The sequence below is a fragment of the Choloepus didactylus genome, chromosome 4 (assembly GCF_015220235.1).
Source record: "Choloepus didactylus isolate mChoDid1 chromosome 4, mChoDid1.pri, whole genome shotgun sequence".
Lineage (NCBI taxonomy): Eukaryota > Metazoa > Chordata > Mammalia > Pilosa > Megalonychidae > Choloepus > Choloepus didactylus.
In genome coordinates, this window is record NC_051310.1 from 109,939,006 (window position 1) to 109,958,861 (window position 19,856).

The 19,856-nt window shown below is 47.0% G+C and overlaps 1 protein-coding gene across 2 annotated transcripts in view; it reads right to left on the reverse strand.

Moving 5' to 3' along the window:
- Positions 1–19,856, reverse strand: part of CORO2B (coronin 2B) — a 140,524-nt gene that overhangs the window by 50,038 nt on the left and 70,630 nt on the right. For both annotated transcript variants that reach the window (XM_037833571.1, XM_037833572.1), the window contains exon 2: positions 16,876–17,076. In XM_037833571.1, the coding sequence (XP_037689499.1) occupies positions 16,876–17,076 (201 nt within the window). The remainder of the gene's footprint in view (positions 1–16,875; positions 17,077–19,856) is intronic.

The window sequence follows — 19,856 nt, forward strand, 5'->3', positions numbered from 1 at the left end:
TCTTTTTAGATGAAAAATAGCTCATTGTTTTCATTTGCAAGTCTCTGATGCCTAGTAAGATTGATTATACCTTCATTTGCTTATTGGACATTTGCATTTCTTTGTGAACTGATTATATGTTACTCAACTTTTTTTCTAATTAGGTGTTTTTTCCCTTAATGATTTATAAGAGCTCTTTGTATAATATTAGAAATATTAACTCTTTGCCACATTTATTGTCCCTTCTGCTTTTGATCCATCTATAAAAACTAATGATTCTAAATATGTCTGCTCTGTCTTCTTGGCTTATATCCACTTCTCTACTGAGGAGGTTATCTATAAACATTAGCAGGGATTTCTTTGTTGAGTCCCAAAATGACCTTTGGAATGATCTCTTCATTAAGTTCAGATTTATTTCTGAAGCCCAGGGGCATAAATCATAGTTAGTTTGGGGACAGGCTTGTCCATGGCTTTGGGCACCCAGTGATACCCCAAAAGTCAGCTGGTCATGGCCAAGGGTCTCTCTCCTACCTGTAAGCTCTCCTGGCCCCACCTACTCTTGCTGTCGGTGTTTACGCAAAACATTGTGATTTCCTTCAGAGAACCCACCCACCAGGCCAGAAAATCTACCCCATGCCTTTGTTTATGTAAACCACAGCCATCATGCCCACGTCGCTGGCTAAAGGGAGGATTGTTACAATTCCAATTCGGAACCTGCCTGTTTTGGTAGGCAAAGCTGCCCATGTGAATTTCAAACACCCAGGTGGGTCCTGAGAGATGAAAGCCTAAGCTTGATTTCACCCCAGCACAGCGAACAAACCATGGACTAAGTGTGAACAAGGTGTCCTATTACTCCAAGTCAGATCCTGTCTCAGGTTTTCTAAGGGATGCATTATTACTGGCATTTCTTTGTTTAGCTAAAGTGAGAGGTGGTCTTGGGATTGAAACCCCTAATGGCATCCTACTGCACCTCAAGGAAAATCCAAACTCCTAACCCTAGTCTCCAAGTTCTGGGTAATCTATCCCATTCTCTCTCCAACCGCATCTCCCATTGCTATCCTGCTCACCCACGATGCGCCACCAAATGGGCCTCCTTTCCGGCCTTGGACATCAACACATGCCGTTCCCTTTTCCTAAGACACTCTTCCCCATGATCTTGACGTGACTGGCTCCTTCTCATTAAGGTTTTCAGAGGGCTCTTTCTTGACCATCTTATCTAAGACATCCCCTCCCAAGTGCCTATCGCCTTACTGAGTTTTTGTATTTTTCTAATAGCACTTATCACTGTCTGAAATAACCTTATTTACTAGTTTGATTACTTATGTATTGTCTGTCTCCTTGACTGGTCCACAAAACTCCAGAGAACAGAGGCCTCCTTGTCGTATTGGTTGCACAATCCACAGGGTCTTCTGATCTTCTGCAGCTCCCCTCAATATCTCCCCCACCCCCTGCCACCCCCTGCCTGCAAACTTCCAGATCTGGGCACACAATGGTTGACGATGGCCCAGGCCATCTCGCTAGCTGAGGCTTGCTGTGTACTGGGTGCTATGCTAACCTCTCGGCCCACATCATCCTGTTTTATTCTGGTCCTATCACTTTCTAGCTGTGTGACTTTGGGCCAGGTTCCTAACTTTCATACCCCTCAGTGTTTTCATCTGTGAAATGGGGCAGCCTTTGTTTCACAGGGTTGCTGTGAGCACTCAGTGAGGCAAGGCATGTAAAGTGTTTGGAACAGTCCCTTGCCCATTGTGCATGTTCAGTAAATGTAAGTGATTATTGTACAGTGACATATGATTTATTACCCCCAGTTTATAAATAAGAAAACCAAGGCTTTAGGATTTATTAACTCAACTAGATTACTAGCTGAGTCAAGTTTCAGAGCCCTGAAGCTCATGATCTTCACAGCCACATATTCTAATTCTGGTACACTGATGGAGCTAACTGGTCTAAAGCCTCTTTCCCCTTCTTGCAACTCCTTCCCTACAAATAAAGAACTAGCTTTTTCTGCATTCCTCCAGCATGATGCAATGCCCACATTACCCCATCTTCAGTGCACTCTCCCATGTCACAGAAGGGGCAGCTGAGGCTGAGAAGCCCAGTGCAAGCCTGGTTTCTTGACTCCAAATTTGCAGGATGCTGGTTCCAGACACCCAACCAGTCTGCTGCTTCATGTGGAGGAACAGCAGCAGGTGGTGGGGCTGGACCTGCAGCAGGGCTCTGTCTTGTTCCCAGGGCCTCACCCATCACACCCTCACCTGGGCTCATCAATTTAAGTCAGGCCGACTGAGGACTTGCCAAGACTTCTCACTACCTGAGCCTTAAAAGGCTTCCCCATCCCAAGACATCTCCATCCAGCATCCTGATCCAACATTGGCTGCTGGGAATGGAAAGATGAACGGACATGGTCCTTGGCTTAGGAGCCCAGATTTTAGTAGCAGGCACAGGTGAGCAAATAGAAGGAGACAGTCCCACAGGCAAGAAGGTGGCTGCAATAGTACAGATAAAAAATGACAGTCTAGAGGTACAAAGTTCCTTACTCTGCTCTGCTTCTGACTCCCACGTGACTCCCTGAGCAGGGCACTAAGCTGCCTGGGCCTCTCCTTCGGCATTTGTAAACCCCCCGACCCTCAACCTCTACCTCCCTCCTTCTGCTGCCCCACCCCAGCTGTCCAGGAAAGGCTCATTCAGGGGGATGGGGAAGCACCTTCTAGAGCCACTTCCCTTTCTTTGTCTGGGGCTCTGCCAGGAAGGGTCAGCTGGGCAGGAGCAGGAGATAGAGAAAGAAAGGAAAAAAGGAAATTCCCACCAGCTGCTGGGAAAGAGATTGTCTTGTGGAAATGCCACCACCCCTTCCCGGGGTCCTTTGGAAGTTCAGAGCAGTTGGGGGTGCGGGGGGGTGGGGGGTGGTCATCGCTGTTCACCTGAGCATCGCCCCCACCTCTCAACTGTTCTAAGAGCTGGGCTTCTGCTCTGCTTCTGACTCCCACGTGACTCCCTGGGCAGGGCACTAAGCCGCCTGGGCCTCTCCTTCGGCATTTGCAAATCTGAGCACCACCTGCACACTCGCCATGTGCCAGGTCCTGTGCTGGCTACACAGAATGTCCCCAAAGAATTCTCTGTACAAAGTCCCCTTCGCCACTCAAACAAATGGGGGCAGCCAGCGCTGGCAAGTATAGTAAGCTGTTAATGGCAGAAACTCTTTAAACTTTGCAGTATGTTTGAAAAGTTTAATAATAAAATGTTGGGGAGAAAAATCTATCTTATTCAACCAAAGTGTTTAGTGAGTAAACAATTAAGGTCTTGCCATCAAAATAAGGAACAAGATACCACTATTATTTAACATTTTCCTGGAGATACTAGCCAATGCAATTAGAAGAGAAAAAGATACTAGAAGGATAAAAATTATAAATGAAGAGGTAAAATGATCATTATTTTCAAATGAGAAGATAGTACCCCTCAAGAAACCACTGAAGAACTACTACAAATAATTAGCAAATTTAGTAATACAGTGAGATAAAAAAATTAGCATACAGAAACCAATGGCTTTCAAATATACAAAGAGCAAGATATAATGGAAAAGGGTCCCATTTACAATAGCACAAAAAGATAAACACTATGAATACATGTAAAAAGAAATATATAAGAACAATATGAAGAAAATTTTAACATGCTACTAAAGGATACAAAAGAAGACTAAAACAAGTAAACTATATTCATGGATAGTTTGACTTGGCATCATAAGGCTGTCCATTCTCTTTAACTTAATCTTTGAATTTAGTATAATGCCAATAAAAATAATAAAACAGTTTTTTTGATTATCTACATAAACAGATTCTAAAGTTAAATGCTAAAATAAACAAATATGAAGAGCCAGGGAACATCTGAGAAAAGACAATAATGAGTAGTGACTAGTTCTACTGATATTAAAACAAGTTATAAAACCTTAATAACTGGAACATGAATGGGGAGAGACTGATAGCCGAGAAATAGAAAGTCCATAAATAAACCAAATACCTATTGAAATGTAGTATGAAACAAATATTAGCATCTCAAATCAGTGGGAGAAAGATGGATTATTCACCAAATGGTATTTAGAAACTGGGTAGCCATTTCAGAAAAAAATTAAGTTGAATCTGTACTTCCATACTTTATACCAAGATAAACTCCAAATGCATCAAAGATTTAAATATAAAAATGAAATTATAAAAATAATAGACGATCCAATGCGGAGATTATTTCATAACCTCAGAGAAGGGAAGGCCTTTCTAACTCTGGTTCAAGATCCAGAACTATAAAAGACTGGAAAATTAGATTATTTGAAATTTAAAATAAGAAATCTGCACTGGGCAAAGCACTATAAGTATATTTGCAACTCATATCCCAAACAAAGGGCTAATTTCCCTAACATATAAAGGACTTCTTAAATCAATAAGAAGAGGATCAATGACCTAATAGAAAATAGGCAAAGGATATGGATAGGCAACTATACAAAAAGGAAATGCAAATAGATCATAAACATATAAAGAGATTTTCAATCTCATTGTTAACAAAATTACTAATTGAAAATTCTCTGAGAAAGTTTTCCACCTACCAATTTGGTGAAAATAATTTTTAAAAAGTTTGATAATTGCCTTTTTAAGGAGTAAGGAAATAGATATGCTTATAAATTGCTAGTGAGAGTGTAAACTGTTACAAACACATTGGAAGACAATTTTGTTACTATCAAAATTTCAAAAGCACATACCCTTTCCCTCCAAATTAGAATTTTTTAACTAAAGTATATTTATATCCAATAAATAGAACTTTAATGTACAGCTTGATAATTTTTTACATATAAATATATGCTCATGTAACTACCACTACAATTAAGATATAGAACATTTCTCTCCCCTAAAAAATTTCCTCATGCCCATCCAAAATCTAAGCACTATTCTGGCTTCCATCAACACAGATCATTTTGCCTGGTCTTACACTTTACATAAGCAGAATCATACAGCATGTGCTATTTTGTGTCTGACTCTTTTTGCCACCCTGTGGCTGGGGATGGCAAGAGCCCTTTCCAAACCTTTGTCCAGGGTCTCGCAACAGCCTCATGGTCATGTGCCAACCACCAGGGGCATCTGAAGGTCCCAGCAAGAGCCCTTTTTTGATGATCCTAAAGCTTGTGTTGGGATTCTTAACCTACACCATGTCATTTAAACCCTGTTCCATTTCCAAGAGGTAAGCCTTAAGAGTGATGTCTATTGGACAGAGGAGGAAAGTGAATCTCAGAGAGGTTGAGTAACTTGCCTAACGTCACACAGTCATTAAGTTGCCTAACTGAACTGTGTAGCCTAACTGGACTGTGTAACTTCAATCGTGTCAAGGATTCCACAGGGCCAGGGTGGGAAAAGGGAGGGTATAAAGGGTTAAATACCCAAGAGTAAGCTCCCAGGCTCTTCCCTGGCTCTTTCTTAGCTAGTCCCGCTGCCTTCCACCCAAGTTGCTGGCTGGCTTCGGTCCATCTGTACTCCCCCACCCCCAACTCCCATCGGCCCAACTGCAGGAAGGAGGCACAGATGGCAGGCGAGGATGAGGCCCCCAGCCAGGCTCACCCAGCTGTCGCTTTGGAGAACGCTGTGCAGATCCTCCTCCTCCTCCTCCCTCGAACAATTGGGACCTGGCCAGCCTGGCCCCAGCTGTTGCCTCTCTCTGGTCCAAGGCTTCCGCAGACCCAAGCTTGTGAGGCCTTTGTCTCTAGGGGAGGAGAACCACAGGCTCCCAGACTGTCAGAGCTGGACAAGAACCCTGGGGACAATGGGTCCAACACCTCATTTTCCAGATGGGGAAACTGAGGCCCAGAAAGGAAAAGGGACTTGCCCAACTTCACAAAGAGCCAGGCAGAGAAGTCAGGCTTCCTGACTGCCAGTGAAGCTCAGGATTTTAGGGTGACCCCAGCCGGGAGGGGTGTTCAGGCAGGTCACATTTCCCCCTCCCCCACCAAGCTTCAGCCAGAACAGTTCTGCTTGTACCAATTTTATACAATGATGCTCTGCCTGAGATTTTATTTCAAGAGGTCCTTAATTTGGGTCCCTAGACCCGTTTAGGAGGTCTGTGAGCTTGGATAGGAGAAAAATTACATCTTTATTTTCACTTACTGCTAGCTAAAATTTAATATTTCCTTTATTTATAAATGCAGCTAACAAGCCCCAGTAGCATTAGCTGAACCTATAACTTTTTCATCAACAGACCTCACAGATATTTTCACACACCTTACCCTGTTACTGCCATGTCAAAATGTTCACACTCATCACTACTTTGAAATTATAGTGGTTTGTAGTTCCTCCGCGATGTCATTTATCACATTAATAAAAACGCACATATACTACTATATCACAATTCCGGTATACATTTTGATAATAGAAATTATTTTGTAGTTCTATTTATTTTATTTTATGTACTTAAAAGCATTCTTTTATAAACGGTTCCATGGACTTTCTTTCCCAAAGTGCCAAAGGGGTCCATACCCCACACCCCATAAAAGTTAAGAACCAAGTATGTTCAAAACATATTAAGAAAAAAATATGTTAAAAACCAAAGTTTGGAACTTTTGTACTATTCCTGTGACCTCACAAAATTGAAGCTGAGCTCCCTTGAGATAAAGGAGTGAGTAGGGGGTTGATGCCCACGTGGGGAGGGGTGCGTGTGGGCCCAGCAGGTCAAGAACACAAGAGCCAGTGTGCATGGGGAGGCCACTCTGTGCCCACATCCTGCCAGGGCTTTATGGAACATCTCCCTAACCCCAGCACAGTTTCACAAGGCTGGGACCAGCATTTTGCAGGTGAGGAAAATGAGGTACAGAACAGTCAGGTAACTTGTCCAGAGCACATGGCTGGTAAATGCTGGAGCAGGGATTTGGATCCTGGCCCAGAGATGCTAGAGCCTGTGTGCCCAATCACTGGGCAAACTGTCTCCTGTCTGGGTAGATGGGACAGAAAGTCCCTAAGGTGTACCTGCTGCCTGGCTGCTTCCCTTGGTGGGAGTTGGATGAGTACAATGGGATCCTGAAAGGTTTGCTGCCTCCTCATCTGATACCTGGGGATTTGGGAGAGCAGTAAGATGTGGGCAGACTCTCAGAACTGAGATCTCACAGTTCTGGTTCCAGCTCTGTTGCTAAATAGCTGTGCATCCTTAATCAAGTACCTTGCCCTCTCTGGGCCTCAGTGTCCTCATCTATAATATGCACTGCCACCCCTAACTCCGCCTCCCCACCCCCTCTTCACATGACAACTCTCTTGGAAACTTAGGCAGAGGTTGCTTAGCAACTAAAATCGAAGTCTTGGCTGAGTGGGACAGAAGAAGGGAAAACAGGAGAGTTCTATGTGCAGCTGATGCTGCAGAGCAGTCTCTTGTTTTAAGAGACTGTGAATGCTGTGACTCACCCATCCCCAGCTAAGGCACCCCATCAAGGGGACCTGACCCTTTAAGAGACTTGGCATGGGAGGGTGGTGGGGGGAGACAGGGGGATGAAGAAGGCCATCCAGAAAAGGAAACTGCCCTAAGGACTAAATCGGGACTGGAGTTTCTCAGGCAAGGCAAACAGATGGTCTTTGTTCTGGAAGCTACCATGAGAAGGGCCACTGAGTAAGGGTCTTAGCCAAGGTCTCCACACCCCATCAGCCCCCAGGGAGATTCTGTGACTCAAGCCAGGCCACCACTCCCCACCCCTCTCATGGACCCTACCTCACTTTATTCTCTGAAGTCACAGATTCCCTGGAGCATGTGGGAGAGAGGGTTTGGAAGCTATGCACTTAGACCTGACAGACCAGGTAAGTCATCTACTTGGCCTCTCTAGAGGGGCTTGGCATGGTTGCCATGTGTGAACACATCTCCCTGTGGTCTGAAACCTCATCATTAGCAACACATTCCTCTGGGTATCAAGAATTTAGTCTCCTTAAATCTCATCCTAACTTAAACCCAAATGCAAATTTCCTTGGTAGAGGGAAGCCACTGTCATCATGAACATTTAAGCAGATTTCATCTTGGTCTCTGAGAAGTGGCTGAGTGCAAGGATCCCGGGAAGGGGGCATGAGGGTGTGCAGATGTGCTATGCAACCTTGGAAAAGTCATGTATCCTCTTTAGAGCCAGGATTTGACATGGGTAAAACGAGGTGCTTGGAATATGTGATCTTTGGAGTTTCCTTGACTCTGGAATTGTGATAGTGTAAGACTGGAGTTGGAGCACTGGGAAGTAGGAATTGGGAGGGGGATGGACTGTGAGGATTCTGCAGCTGCAGGTCTGCTCAGAGCACAGAGGTGACAGAGGTGAGCAAGAGGTCAAATCAACCAGCCCATGCCTTGGATATGAGCCAAGTGTGTCCCTGTTCCCATTTCCCACAACTTTCCACACACACACCCCACCTGTTAAACTGGATCTTATTACAGCAGTTATAATAATAGAATCAATACAGCTAGGATTTATTATGCACTTGCTGTATACCTTAACTTGCATATAACTTGTACTTAAGCAGGCAGGCTGACGTCAGAGGTGCATGAGCAGGCTTCAAAGCAGGCCCAGTCCCCTTCCCTAATTCCCCTACCCCCAGACACTTAGTCTGGTACAGGGACATCAGTCATACATCCCTAGACACCCTGCTCCACCATGCCCATTTCCTTTTGGGTATAAATGGCTGGGCCCTGGGTGTCTGCCACTCGAGGCTGGATAGGTGGCATGGGACTGCTAGGAGCACTCAGGGAGTGTCACCAGGCAAAGGAGACAGTACCAAGAAGGCCAAGGCCAAGCCTCCCTCTGGGAGGCTGCAGGTTTTAATGCCCACCAAAGTCCTGGGCTATTTCTGGGCTTGGGCGGAACAAAATAGGGGAGGGGATGGCCCCAAAGTTGCATGCATTTCACAGCTCCTATTTACTGAGCACACCTCATGCTCTAAGCTAGCTGCTAGGTACTTTATATAGCACCCTGTGAAATAAATGCCATTATTATTCTGCAAATAGGGAAACCTTGGGACAGAGAGGTTACATACCCAGGGTTTTATAGCTAGGAAGGGATGGAGCTATGATTCCCGAAGATATGGGAAGCTCTGGGCCTTTAGAAGGAAAATGGGTAGCAGACCAAGCAGACTGGCAAATTGGTTTGCAGTCCAGAAAGGTGCCTCTGGGCCCAGGATCGGTCTTCTCCAGACTGCCCCTAATTCCATGGCCAAGTTCACAGAGTCCTAGTGAACCAGGCACTATTATTTCCAGCCTTGCTGGCTCTGAGAGCAGTGGAGCCAGGGAGACAGCTCAAGCTGAGGCCCTGGATGGAGGCAGAAGGATGGATACTTTTGCTCTCCCAAGCCATTAGCCAAGCTGCATCCCTGGGCCCCTCTACAACCCCCCTTGCCCCATCCTGTAACCCTGAAATAAAATTATGGGAGCAACACTTCCATTTCTGCTGAAAGGCTTACCCTTCAGCACTGAAACACTTTTTTTCAAAAATAAGCAGTCGTTCTTCCAAAAAAGGGAAAAACAAAAAGCAAGGCTGTCAATCTCCGGGCCTCAGACAAATGGAATAAACTTGCAACTTCTCCCTCTTTCAGAGCTCAAACCCCTCCCCTTTCCCAAAGTCACTTACTGTACATTCAGACTGTCACAGGCTTTGAGATGCAAATTGCACCAAGCGGAAGGCAGCTTGAAGAACAAAGAGCGACTGAGGAAAGATCTGAAAAATGGATTTAGAAAAGACTCTCTAAAGTCCCCCCAGCGAGGGAGAAACCTTGCTACAGAGGGGAGCAGCAAGATTTGGGGCTTTTTCTTGGCAGGGAGAGAAGGTTTGAGGAGCGCAGTGCCCAGCTGTGGGGGAGTGATGGCGACAGGGGTTACTGAAATCTGGAGTGGAAGCAGAGGTTTTTCCTGAGCAAGGAAGTCTGATTGTATTGTAGTCCTCAGCACTGTGCTGGGCACTTGTTTTCTCTACTTTTCCTATTAAGCCTCAAACATGCTCTGAGCCATGGGGCTAAATGGTCCTCCAAGTCCCGGGTTTGACTCCAGAGTAAGTAAGAGCAGCTGGCCAAGCAATGCATTCTAAGGACTCTAAGTGGGGATGCAGCCCCCTTCAGATTGGGCTGGAGGGGAGGGGCTGCCAGGATGAGCAAAGAGAAAACCTCAGTAAGGGGAAAAGGGCCTCTGGTCAGCCAATGCACCCTTGCAGAGCACCTGCTGTGTGCCAGGCCCTGTGCAAATCAGACTTGTTCTCAGCCCTCTCAGTCCAAGGGATGCAGCTAACTGGACTGTAAACTTCAGGCAGACACAGGGTCTTGGTCTTTGTTACTGCTGCATCCCCAGCTCTGAAACTGGCTGAAACACAGTAGGTGACAGTAGGTGCTCAATAAACATTTGTTGGCGGATAGATGGATGGATGGGTGGATTGATGGATGGATGGATGGATGGATGGACGGATTAACCACCTAGAAAATAAGAAAGCATATAGGAAGTCCTCCAACAATGAAAGACATGAAGTGTCTCCATATGGATCTTGGGATATGGAAGGCTTTAAGGAGCTGGCAACGCTTGAGTTGGGCCTCAATGGATGAGAAGGAGCCATTCTTGTACTCTGCACAGGGCCCACCAGCACACTGGTGAGGACATATGTGAAGAGAAATGGTGGTGAAAGAGAAAGGTAAGAACTAAAATGAAGCCGAGATCATGTGGCATGTGGTTCAACCTCACTGTTTTGCAGAAGGGAAAACTGCAGCACAGGAAGGTTAAGTGACTGACTCAAGGTCACACAGCACCTAAGTGGCAAAGGTAGAGATGTAAGCAAAGTCTGTTTGCTTCTGGAGCCACCATCCTGTGCTGCTCTCTGGATCCAGGCCTCTGCTCTCCTCATTGTGATGCTTGTGGATTTTTGCTAACATTCCTGCTCCAACCCACCTTTACCATCCACCCCTCTCTGCAGGGTTGGGCGGACCTGGGGCAATTGTCCAGCCCTGGTTAGACCTCCCACCCCTGTAGACCAGAACTAGGAGAATAAGTGAGAGGAGGCTACACCAATTTGGTGGGGAGAAGAGAATGCAGCATCCCAGCCCTGGAGGCCAAGGGGGAAATGTTCCACTGCCAGGTGGAGACTGGGAGAGAACTTGTATGGTGGGAGTTGGGTGAGGCTTCAGCGTTTCCACAAAGGCATAGGAATGACCCCCACCAAGCCCAGAATGCCAAGCCCAGACTCAGGAAGTTGCTCTAAAGCTTGCCTTATATGCAGCTAAATCTGAACATAAATCTACCAGGGACTCCAGTTTTTGGAACATGCAGTCTTATCTTCTCGTCTTTAATTGCTTCGGGGAGCAGGTAAGATGCACATGCTCAAAAGCTCTCCCCACAGGACATGATGCTGGTTCTTAGAGCAAGACATTGGCAGGACTGTCTCAGGACCCACTTACCTGGGCCCACCCATGGGATGCTCGCTGGGCCTCTTAGAGACCAGGCTTGATGTTATTTACGTCCTCAGAGCCTGGCATGGTGCTAGGTGCCCAGTCCATACCCTTGGCTGAAGGAATGCTATCTTGTCTGGCCCCCTGCTCCAGGATCCCTCTCCCTATCTCCTTGCTACCTTCATTCATTTATTCACTCATTCCTTCAGAGAGGAGGCTTACATACAGTCTTCTGTACTTGCATCTCTCTGACTGCCATCTAGGAAAAGCCTGCTCTTCTGGCTTCCAGAACAGATGGACAAGTATAATATCAGCACAGCAGAGGAACTCAATAAAGTAAATCCTTAAGACACTCAAATGGCAGTATTACAAAGCATGCCTACAGAAATGCCCCTCCCTAGTCCTCTGTGAAGTGGGCAGGGCAGGCTTTTGTGTTCCCATTTTACAGATGAGGAAATGACAACCCAGACATGCAGCAGGGGGAGCCCCAAGGTTTGAATTCTGGCTCTGCCACTTGTGTGCTGTGCAATCTTGAGTCACTTGACTTCTCTAAGCCCTGGTTTCTTCTTCTATAAATAGGGAGAACAACTGTGCTTCTGTAATGGGACTTGAGTGAGATTTTAGACCCCAAAAGCTCCCAAGATGATTCTAGTGTACAGATTGGGCTGGGAGCTGCTGGGTTACAGGAGAACCCAGACTTCTTTCTGCCAGGTGCTGGTTGGGACACCAGGTAGCTGGCTAAACCTCAGGCTTGTGAGACTGTGCACTTCCAGCCCTGGTTTTATGGCCTGGATTTGGCTGCAGGCACCCTGGGGGAGTGCAGCAGGAAAGGGGCGGTGCACCTGGGGAGGCCCAAAGTGGTTAATCAGGGTGCTGGGCACGGTGCCTGGTCTCTGGAATATTCATAAGCCCCCTCCAGCTGTGCCAGGCAATCAGGGTGCTGATTGCTCCCCCATCTGCAGCTTAACATTCCACTCCAGAGAAGGGAAAGTTGGTAGCTGAATGTTAACTAGGGAGAAAGCAGACTCTGGCCTTCAAACAGCATCCTGTACAAGTGTCCAGGGGAAGACAAATCCACTCCAAGATCCACCAGCCAGCCTGAACTTAAACATCCACCAGCGTCCAGTGGAAAGAGTCATGGATTCAGGAATAAGTGAACCGGCTTTGGGTCCTGCTCCCACACTGAGCAGCTGTGTGCCCATCTCTGCACTCTCATTTCCCCCAGCCATAAAATGGAGACAGCTCTACCTGCCTACTGAGAGCATCAAAGAAGACAGGGTTCTTTGGAAACAGAGAGTGCTATACACGGGCAAAGAATTATTACTGCGGTTTATCATTGTGGACATAGCTTCCCACCCTGGAGAAAAGTTTTTAATTTCAAGTATTGAAATCTGAAACAAGTTGGCTTTGAGGGAAACTAAACAAGAGGAGACAAAGCTCCCAAGAAGTGTCTGAACCTCCCTCAGAAAGCTGGGCCTTGGGGCAGGGATTTGAGCATCCTGGGCAGCTGCTGCTTTCTTCCAGCCTAAATGTCTTAAAAGAAGTGAGAAAGGAATGAGAAGGGGCCCCTGAGAGTAGAGGGGAAAAATTAGAAAAGAACTACAAAAGCAGATATGCTTTTCTGTCGCCTTCTGGTTGCTCAGGACAGTCGTCTGGGGCCATTCAGTGTGGGTACTGCAGGTTGCCACCAAGAGCTCATTCCTGCAAAGTGGCACAGCCCCAAACTAAAACTCAAAGCTGTGATTCAGAGTCACCAGGAAATGGCCAAAATCCTTTCTGGTTTGTATTGAATAATATAGGGAGATTTCTACCTAAATGCTGGGGGTGAGGGGACTACAACCTTCTCCTTCCTGGAACATTTACCAATGTGGAACTGCACTTCTCTACTCTGCCAGGTAAATGCGGAGATTCTGAATTCAGCTTTATTATTGTCTGTTGGCCTCCCTGCCCCACCTCCCCAGCGCCAGCATCCCGCGCCTGCAGGCTCGGTCCTGGCCACAGGGGGCAGCAGACCGCAGCCTGGGCGCAGGCAGCATGCGAAGGCGGAGTTGCCCGCCTTCCCAAGCAGCCCTCTCTGGGGGCGGGGCCCTGCTCCTCAAAGTCCCAGCCACCCGGGTCCTGCCTGGAACCGAAAGGGCCCCACAGCTCAGGGCGCTGCCCCACCCTCCCATCCAATCCCATCCCATTCCCACCCCCACTTCCTCACTATGGCACCTCAGTAGTCTGGAAGGTTGAATTTTCTGCCGCCAGCTGGTATTTACGTGTTACTCTGGGAGGAGATATAAAATATTCGCCACATACATATATACTGGGAGTATTGGTGTTCCCGGTATATAAAGGTCCTATTATATAAACAGATCCGTCTGATGGGGAGCGCAGCAGGTGAACCGCAGCAAGTAAACCGCGCGAATGGGGCCCCCAGCGACAAAGGGCTGCCCCACGTGGGCGCAGGGAGCTGGGTCCCGGCTCCGGGCTGTGTGACCTCTGAAACCCCAGCCTCCCTCTTCAGGTCAATCAATTGCTTTTATTGTTCACCTTCTAAAGTACAAAATATTAGCTGTCCATTGTGGAAAAGGGGGGGGGGAGGGGGGGAGAGGGAGAGAGAGAGAGAGAGGGAGAGGGAGAGAATGGCCAAGAAAAAAGAAGAAAATTAATGCGCTCTTATGATTCCAATACCACTTTTAGGTGTATAGTCTTTAAATCTTTTCCAGATAGATAGATAGGTAGGTAGACCTTTTGAATGGGGTTAATTGTCTTTTACCCTTTTTTCATTAATAGTATGTCATGAATAGTTTTCTATAATTAAAACGTCCTCTGCATCAGTGGTTCTGAAAGTGTGATTCTGGAGACCCAGGAGATCCCCAAGACCTTCTCAGGGGGCCCATCAGGTCAAAACTATTTTCACAGTAATACTAGTATGCTATTTGCCTGTTTTATTCTTATTCTCTCATTGTACAGTTGGAGGTTTTCAGAGGCTGCATGATGTGATATTGCAACAGACTGAATGCAGAAGCAGAAATGAGAATCCCGCCATCTTCCAGTCAGCCCGAAATTAAAGAGATTTGTAAAAACGTAAAGCAATGCCATTCTTCTCACAATTTTTTTGTTTTTGAAAATATTGTTATTTTCATGAAAATATATTTTTATGAGAACACGAAACGATTTATTATTAAGTGTATTAAAATATTTTTAAAATCCCTTTGTTTTTATTTCAAATACACTAAATATCAATAGATATAATCCAGATAAATGAAAGCTTGTTGGGGTTCCCAATAACTTTTAAGAGTGAAGCAGTCCTGAGACTGAGAAGTTGGAGACTGACTGCTCTATGCCAGCAGTTTTAATGACTGTCCAGTAGCCCTTTCTGTGGGTGTCCCTAATTTGTTTGCCCATTTCCTTATCGATGGACCTGCAAGTTGTTTCCAGATCTTCACTATTAAAAAAATGCTACTAAAATCATGTGTACCCAAAAAATACTGCAAGCATTTTTTGTTCACTTGAGAAAATTTCTGTAGGATAGATTCCTGGAAGTGGAATTGCCTGGCCAGTGGCTGTGTATCTTTAAATGTTAAGATATTTCCATGTTGCTTCCAAAAGGGCTGTCCCCATTTACATCTCACAAAGTGTTTTAGAGTGTATGTTCTCCCATGCCTTTAGTAATACTGAAGATTATGACTCTTTTAAATCTTTTCCAATTAAGTAGGTTAAAAAGATACATTTTGTCTTCTGTGAATGGCTTGTTCATACCCTTCATCCATTTTTCTGTTGGGTTCTTTTTCTTATTGATTTTTTTGGAACTCTTTACATATTCTGGACACGAATCTTTTGTCTGTTACATATTGTGGTATTGTACTCAAGTATATAGCTTGTATTTTCATTTTATTTAATGTATCATGTAGCACAGAAACTTTGTGTGTGTGTGTTTTTAATGTATTTAAATCTAGTTATCATTTCCTTTGTGGTTTTTAGGATTCTTGTCTTGCTTAGGAAGTCTTTCCTCACTGCATGATTTTTAAAATGTTCTCCATTTTTCTCTAATATACTTACAGCTTTTCTTTATTTTGGTTGTTAATGTTTAGATCTTTAATCCATTTAGAATTAATTTTTGTAAGGGTGTGAAGCATTGACTGTTGACCTTCGCAAGCCATAAAGTGGAGTATGGCAGGGTACCACAGCGGGCTTGAGCCCCAGTGAGAACTGGCCCACATGTTCCTGGGGATCTCCAGGCTTGCTGCGGATGGAGCAGAGCTAGTCCCTGAGGTAAACAGAAACCTGAGGCCATCTAGTTCAGGAGGAGAGGGAAGCTACATTTCAGAATGCTTCCGAATGTGTTAGGGCTGCTGTGGGCATTTGCAGAGTAAGGACAGCAGAGCTGACAACTTTACCAAGAAAGTAACCGAACATCTTCAACCTGCTGTGTGCTTTACAGGGAGCTTTCATGTCCACTATCCCCTCAGTGCCAAATATTGTGGACGTAGGCAGAGGAAGATTTACTGTCCCATCTTCCCATTACAGGAAAATAAGGTGCAGAGAGGTTAAATGACACGCCAAGGTCACCCAGCCAGCAAGTGGCAGAGCCCAACCAGAACCCAGATCTCCCGCCACCTCTCTGGGCAGAGGTCCAAAGCACTGGGCTCTGTCCTCACTGTCACGCAGCTGCCCTCCTTCAGAGGAAAGGAGGATCTGGCTGAAGCCTTTTCCAAATCTGCACTCCCCCAGTGTGGGTAGGAGAGACTGGAAAAATCCATCCTCCACCACCAGCTGATGGTGAATTTTGAGAACCAAAGCTTCCTTCAACATACCTCCTCCTCCCCTGAGCGGATTGGTGGAGGGTGGGATTGGGGATGAGTCAGGTCGTGAAGGGGGAACTCAGCCATAAATGAGCAGGACTGACAGCCCGTGCTTACCCTGAGGCGCGTGACCTCCCACGGGCCTCCTGGGACTTTGCCTGAATGGCTACAGCTTAAAAATTTCATGATCCGGGCTTTGCAGATTTAATTTGCTATATTCATATAAGCAGCCACAGAAGGGGGTAAAGCTCCAGCTAAGAGGTGGGAGGTGGGGGTAGGAGGGTGGAGGGATGGGGGGGATTATTTCCAGTATCTTCAGTGGAGAGCTTGCAATGTTTTTTTAATGGACAGGGACATTTTGCAGATGCCCAACGTGCTTATGGCTGGCTTTTCACCCCTTCCAGCTCCAAACCAAAAGGACATCCAGGATGCAGAATTGTAGAGCAGGACCTGGTCTTGGGATCAATGTGTTCCAATCCTTTGGGTTAAAGGAAACCTGACAAACACTGAGGGAAGTGATACTTTGGAACAAGGTGTGGGAACAGATTTCAGGTCTCCTGGATCCCAGGTATACACTCATTTTGGTGAATCTCAGGAAAACCACAGGGGAGGCAAAGCCACTGGCCAACAGACCTAGTAATGAGTGACCAAGGACGGCTTCTCTCTGTCCTGGGGCTGTAGGCAGGACGGCAACCACCTACCTGCTCCAGGGGGATGACAAGGAAGGAGCCTCCTCCAGCACTCTCAGTGACAATGGCCAGGAAACGGGCGTTGACAGCGCAGAAGTGGTTATCATGCACATTCTTGGTGATGGGGATTCCATCAAAGCAGTGCTCCCGGTTGGCCACCTTTCCGTAGACATTCCGGAACTTGGAACTGCGGTATTGCGGACGCCAGGACATCTGCAAAGAGCCGGGACACAGCAGGGTCAGGCTGGTTACTGCTCCAGAAAAGGCCTGAGCTGGGCCCTTGGAGGAGGGAACTGCTCCTGGGGGCACAGGAGTGGGTGAGCCCTGGTGTCAGCCCTCGGGAAGGCAGAAGAGGGAAGGAGCCTCTGGAAATTCAGGGCCCACTATGGACCCAGCCCTGTGGTAGATGGCTTACTCTTTTAATAAAGTCCTACGAGAGCAAAGACCGGCACAACAGCATTCAAACATTTCCGGCTCTTGGTACACACACCCACCCCACCTTCCAGAAGGCTTGTAGGGTCATTTCCCTACCAAGGAAGGTGCCATGTGGTAGAGCCAACAATCCACCTGACAACTCGTATGGGCTACCTCTGGGAGTCAAAGACTGCTCAGTCCAGTATGGGAGGTGCAGACGGAGGAGGCTGCATGTTCACAATGAGGCCAGACCACCGCTGATTGGGGCAGGCATTCTCCTGTGTGCCAGGAGACAAAGGACTACCCTCTCTGATCTCTCTAGTGTTTCTAATCCACAAGTACACCCTCAGAAATCTCTGAGTCCTAAGCATTATCAGCATTGTCAGCAGCAACAGCAGCAGGCACAGAACAATTGACTTGTCCAAGGCCACACAGCTAATGAGTAGGACCAAGAACACAGGTCTCCTGGCTGTAAATCTGAGACCCTTTCATATGCCAGATTAGCCTTTAGAGCAAGGTGTCTCAATGTGTGGCCACGGATCCCCTGTATCAAAATCATTGGGGGTGGGGAAGGTTGGTTAGAAATGCTGATTCCTGGGTCCCAGTGCAGACCTACGAAATCCAGTATTTTGAGAGTAGGGACCCAGAAATCAGTACTTTAATCCAAGTCTTCCTCCCGCCCATCCAGTAAGTCATGTGCACGCCAAAGTCTGGGAGCTCCTCTGCTAGAGAATGCAGTAGGGACCCATCCTCACCCCTTCCTGCCCACCACGGCTAACACAGGCTCTAACCAACAAACCAGCAAATAGGTGTTTGGTTGCCCCCACTGCATGCCTGTCCCATGCTGGGCACAGCGAGAGCACAGATGTGCACGTGAGGGTGGGTGGAGGAGTGAGGACCGGCCAGGACGGATTCCAGCAGCATTGTGGGACGGAGCCTCCTACAAGAAGCCCTACAAAGTTGCCATCACAGGGCAAGCCTGGTGAGGCGCTCGGACCCGGCAGACGCTCTTCCAAATGTGATGCGCCAAGTGCAAGTGCCCATCACACTCAGTAAGTGCTTTTAAAATCAATATGCTTCTTGCCCGGTGGGCTTTGCCCTTGGTTGTCATCTCGCCTTTCTGCCAAATGTCCTGACGTCTCCCACTCCAACTTAGGACAGAAAAGGCCAAGCTAATTTCTTAACATGACATTTCCAAGGGAAGGAAAAAAACAAAAGGAATCACTAACACAGAATCAAGAAACCAATTCTGTGAATTATACCGAAAGCAAAACTTTCCATTTTATTTAAATAAAGCCAGGAGCTAAGCCTTTTTCATTGGAGGAAGAAGTTCAGAATCCAATAAGGAGAATCCCAGGAAGGCTCCTCACCTGCAGGCAAATCCTCTTCCCATTACCTCTCTGGGCCCACCCTGCCTCTCCAGTTGCATCCTTTCCATGACCCAAAGTCACCCTCCACCCCACGCTGCACCCCGGTCTCCCTGCATTCTCCTCTCCTCCTTACCTCCCTGCTTTTGCCCACGCTGCACCCCTTTCCAGCCTGCCTTCTCCTCTGTTGAGTTCTGCTCAAGACTGTTCAGGCCACTCCTGGCTGTGTGAGCTCAGGGAAGCCCCTTCCCCTCTCTGGCATCTGGTTCCTCATCAGGGTTACATCCGCGATCCCAAAGTGGAGTCCCAGGGGGTAATTCAAGGGTCCCTTTCATAGTACAGATGAAATTTTAATTTTAATAGTCATGTGTTTATTTTAATGTGTATTAGAAAAAATATAACTTGCACGCCAAACACATGGTTTCACAGATATTACTGCCAATGAGGCAGGGTTAAAAAAAAGTGAATAAATTCGAAGAAAAATACTAAGTACCTATAGTATGGGTGATACATGGATCTGACAAAAATTCAGTCTGAGAAGGGAATACTGGGAATCATTCTGTCCCTTTCAGGTAGAACATTCTAGATTCCACAGTTTCCACAAAAGAGAAAGGAAGTGGTGAGCTTGTTTATTCCAACCTCCCGTTTCTTGCTGGTGCAGCTCCCCTGCCTGGAATGCCTTCTCCCTCTTCTCTGTCCAGCCCCAACCTTGACCTTCATGACTGACTCAAATCTGAGCTCCACAGCTCACAGTGACCTTGGTGGAGCCCCTGGACAGCCAGCATCTCTTCTGCCTAGGCTTTGTTGCCTGTATCTCAGCTCTGTGTTGGCAGGAAGCTACAACAGGGCCTTCTGAGCAGCATTGGAGATGGATTTGCGCTCATCTTGGCAGCCCAGCTGGGCCCGGGACACTGTGGACCTGGACCTGCTGGGGGATTAGCTCATGGGGGTCAGCCCTTCCCTTGGAGGGAGCCCAGCCAGGTAGGGAGACTGGGCTCCCTGAACACAAGGCTCCGGGGAGCCTCTTCCCAGCCTGGTGAGCAGGGACCGCACATTCTCTCTCCACTCAGCACAGCCTGTGGCTGGGCATTCAGGTAGCCTGAACAAGGCTTGTTGAGAGACTAAGTGGGCCGGCTCTGCATCCCCCCAGTGCAGACTTCACTCTGCAGGTCTCACGGGGGCAGTGAGGGTGAGGGTAATGAGCACAGGACT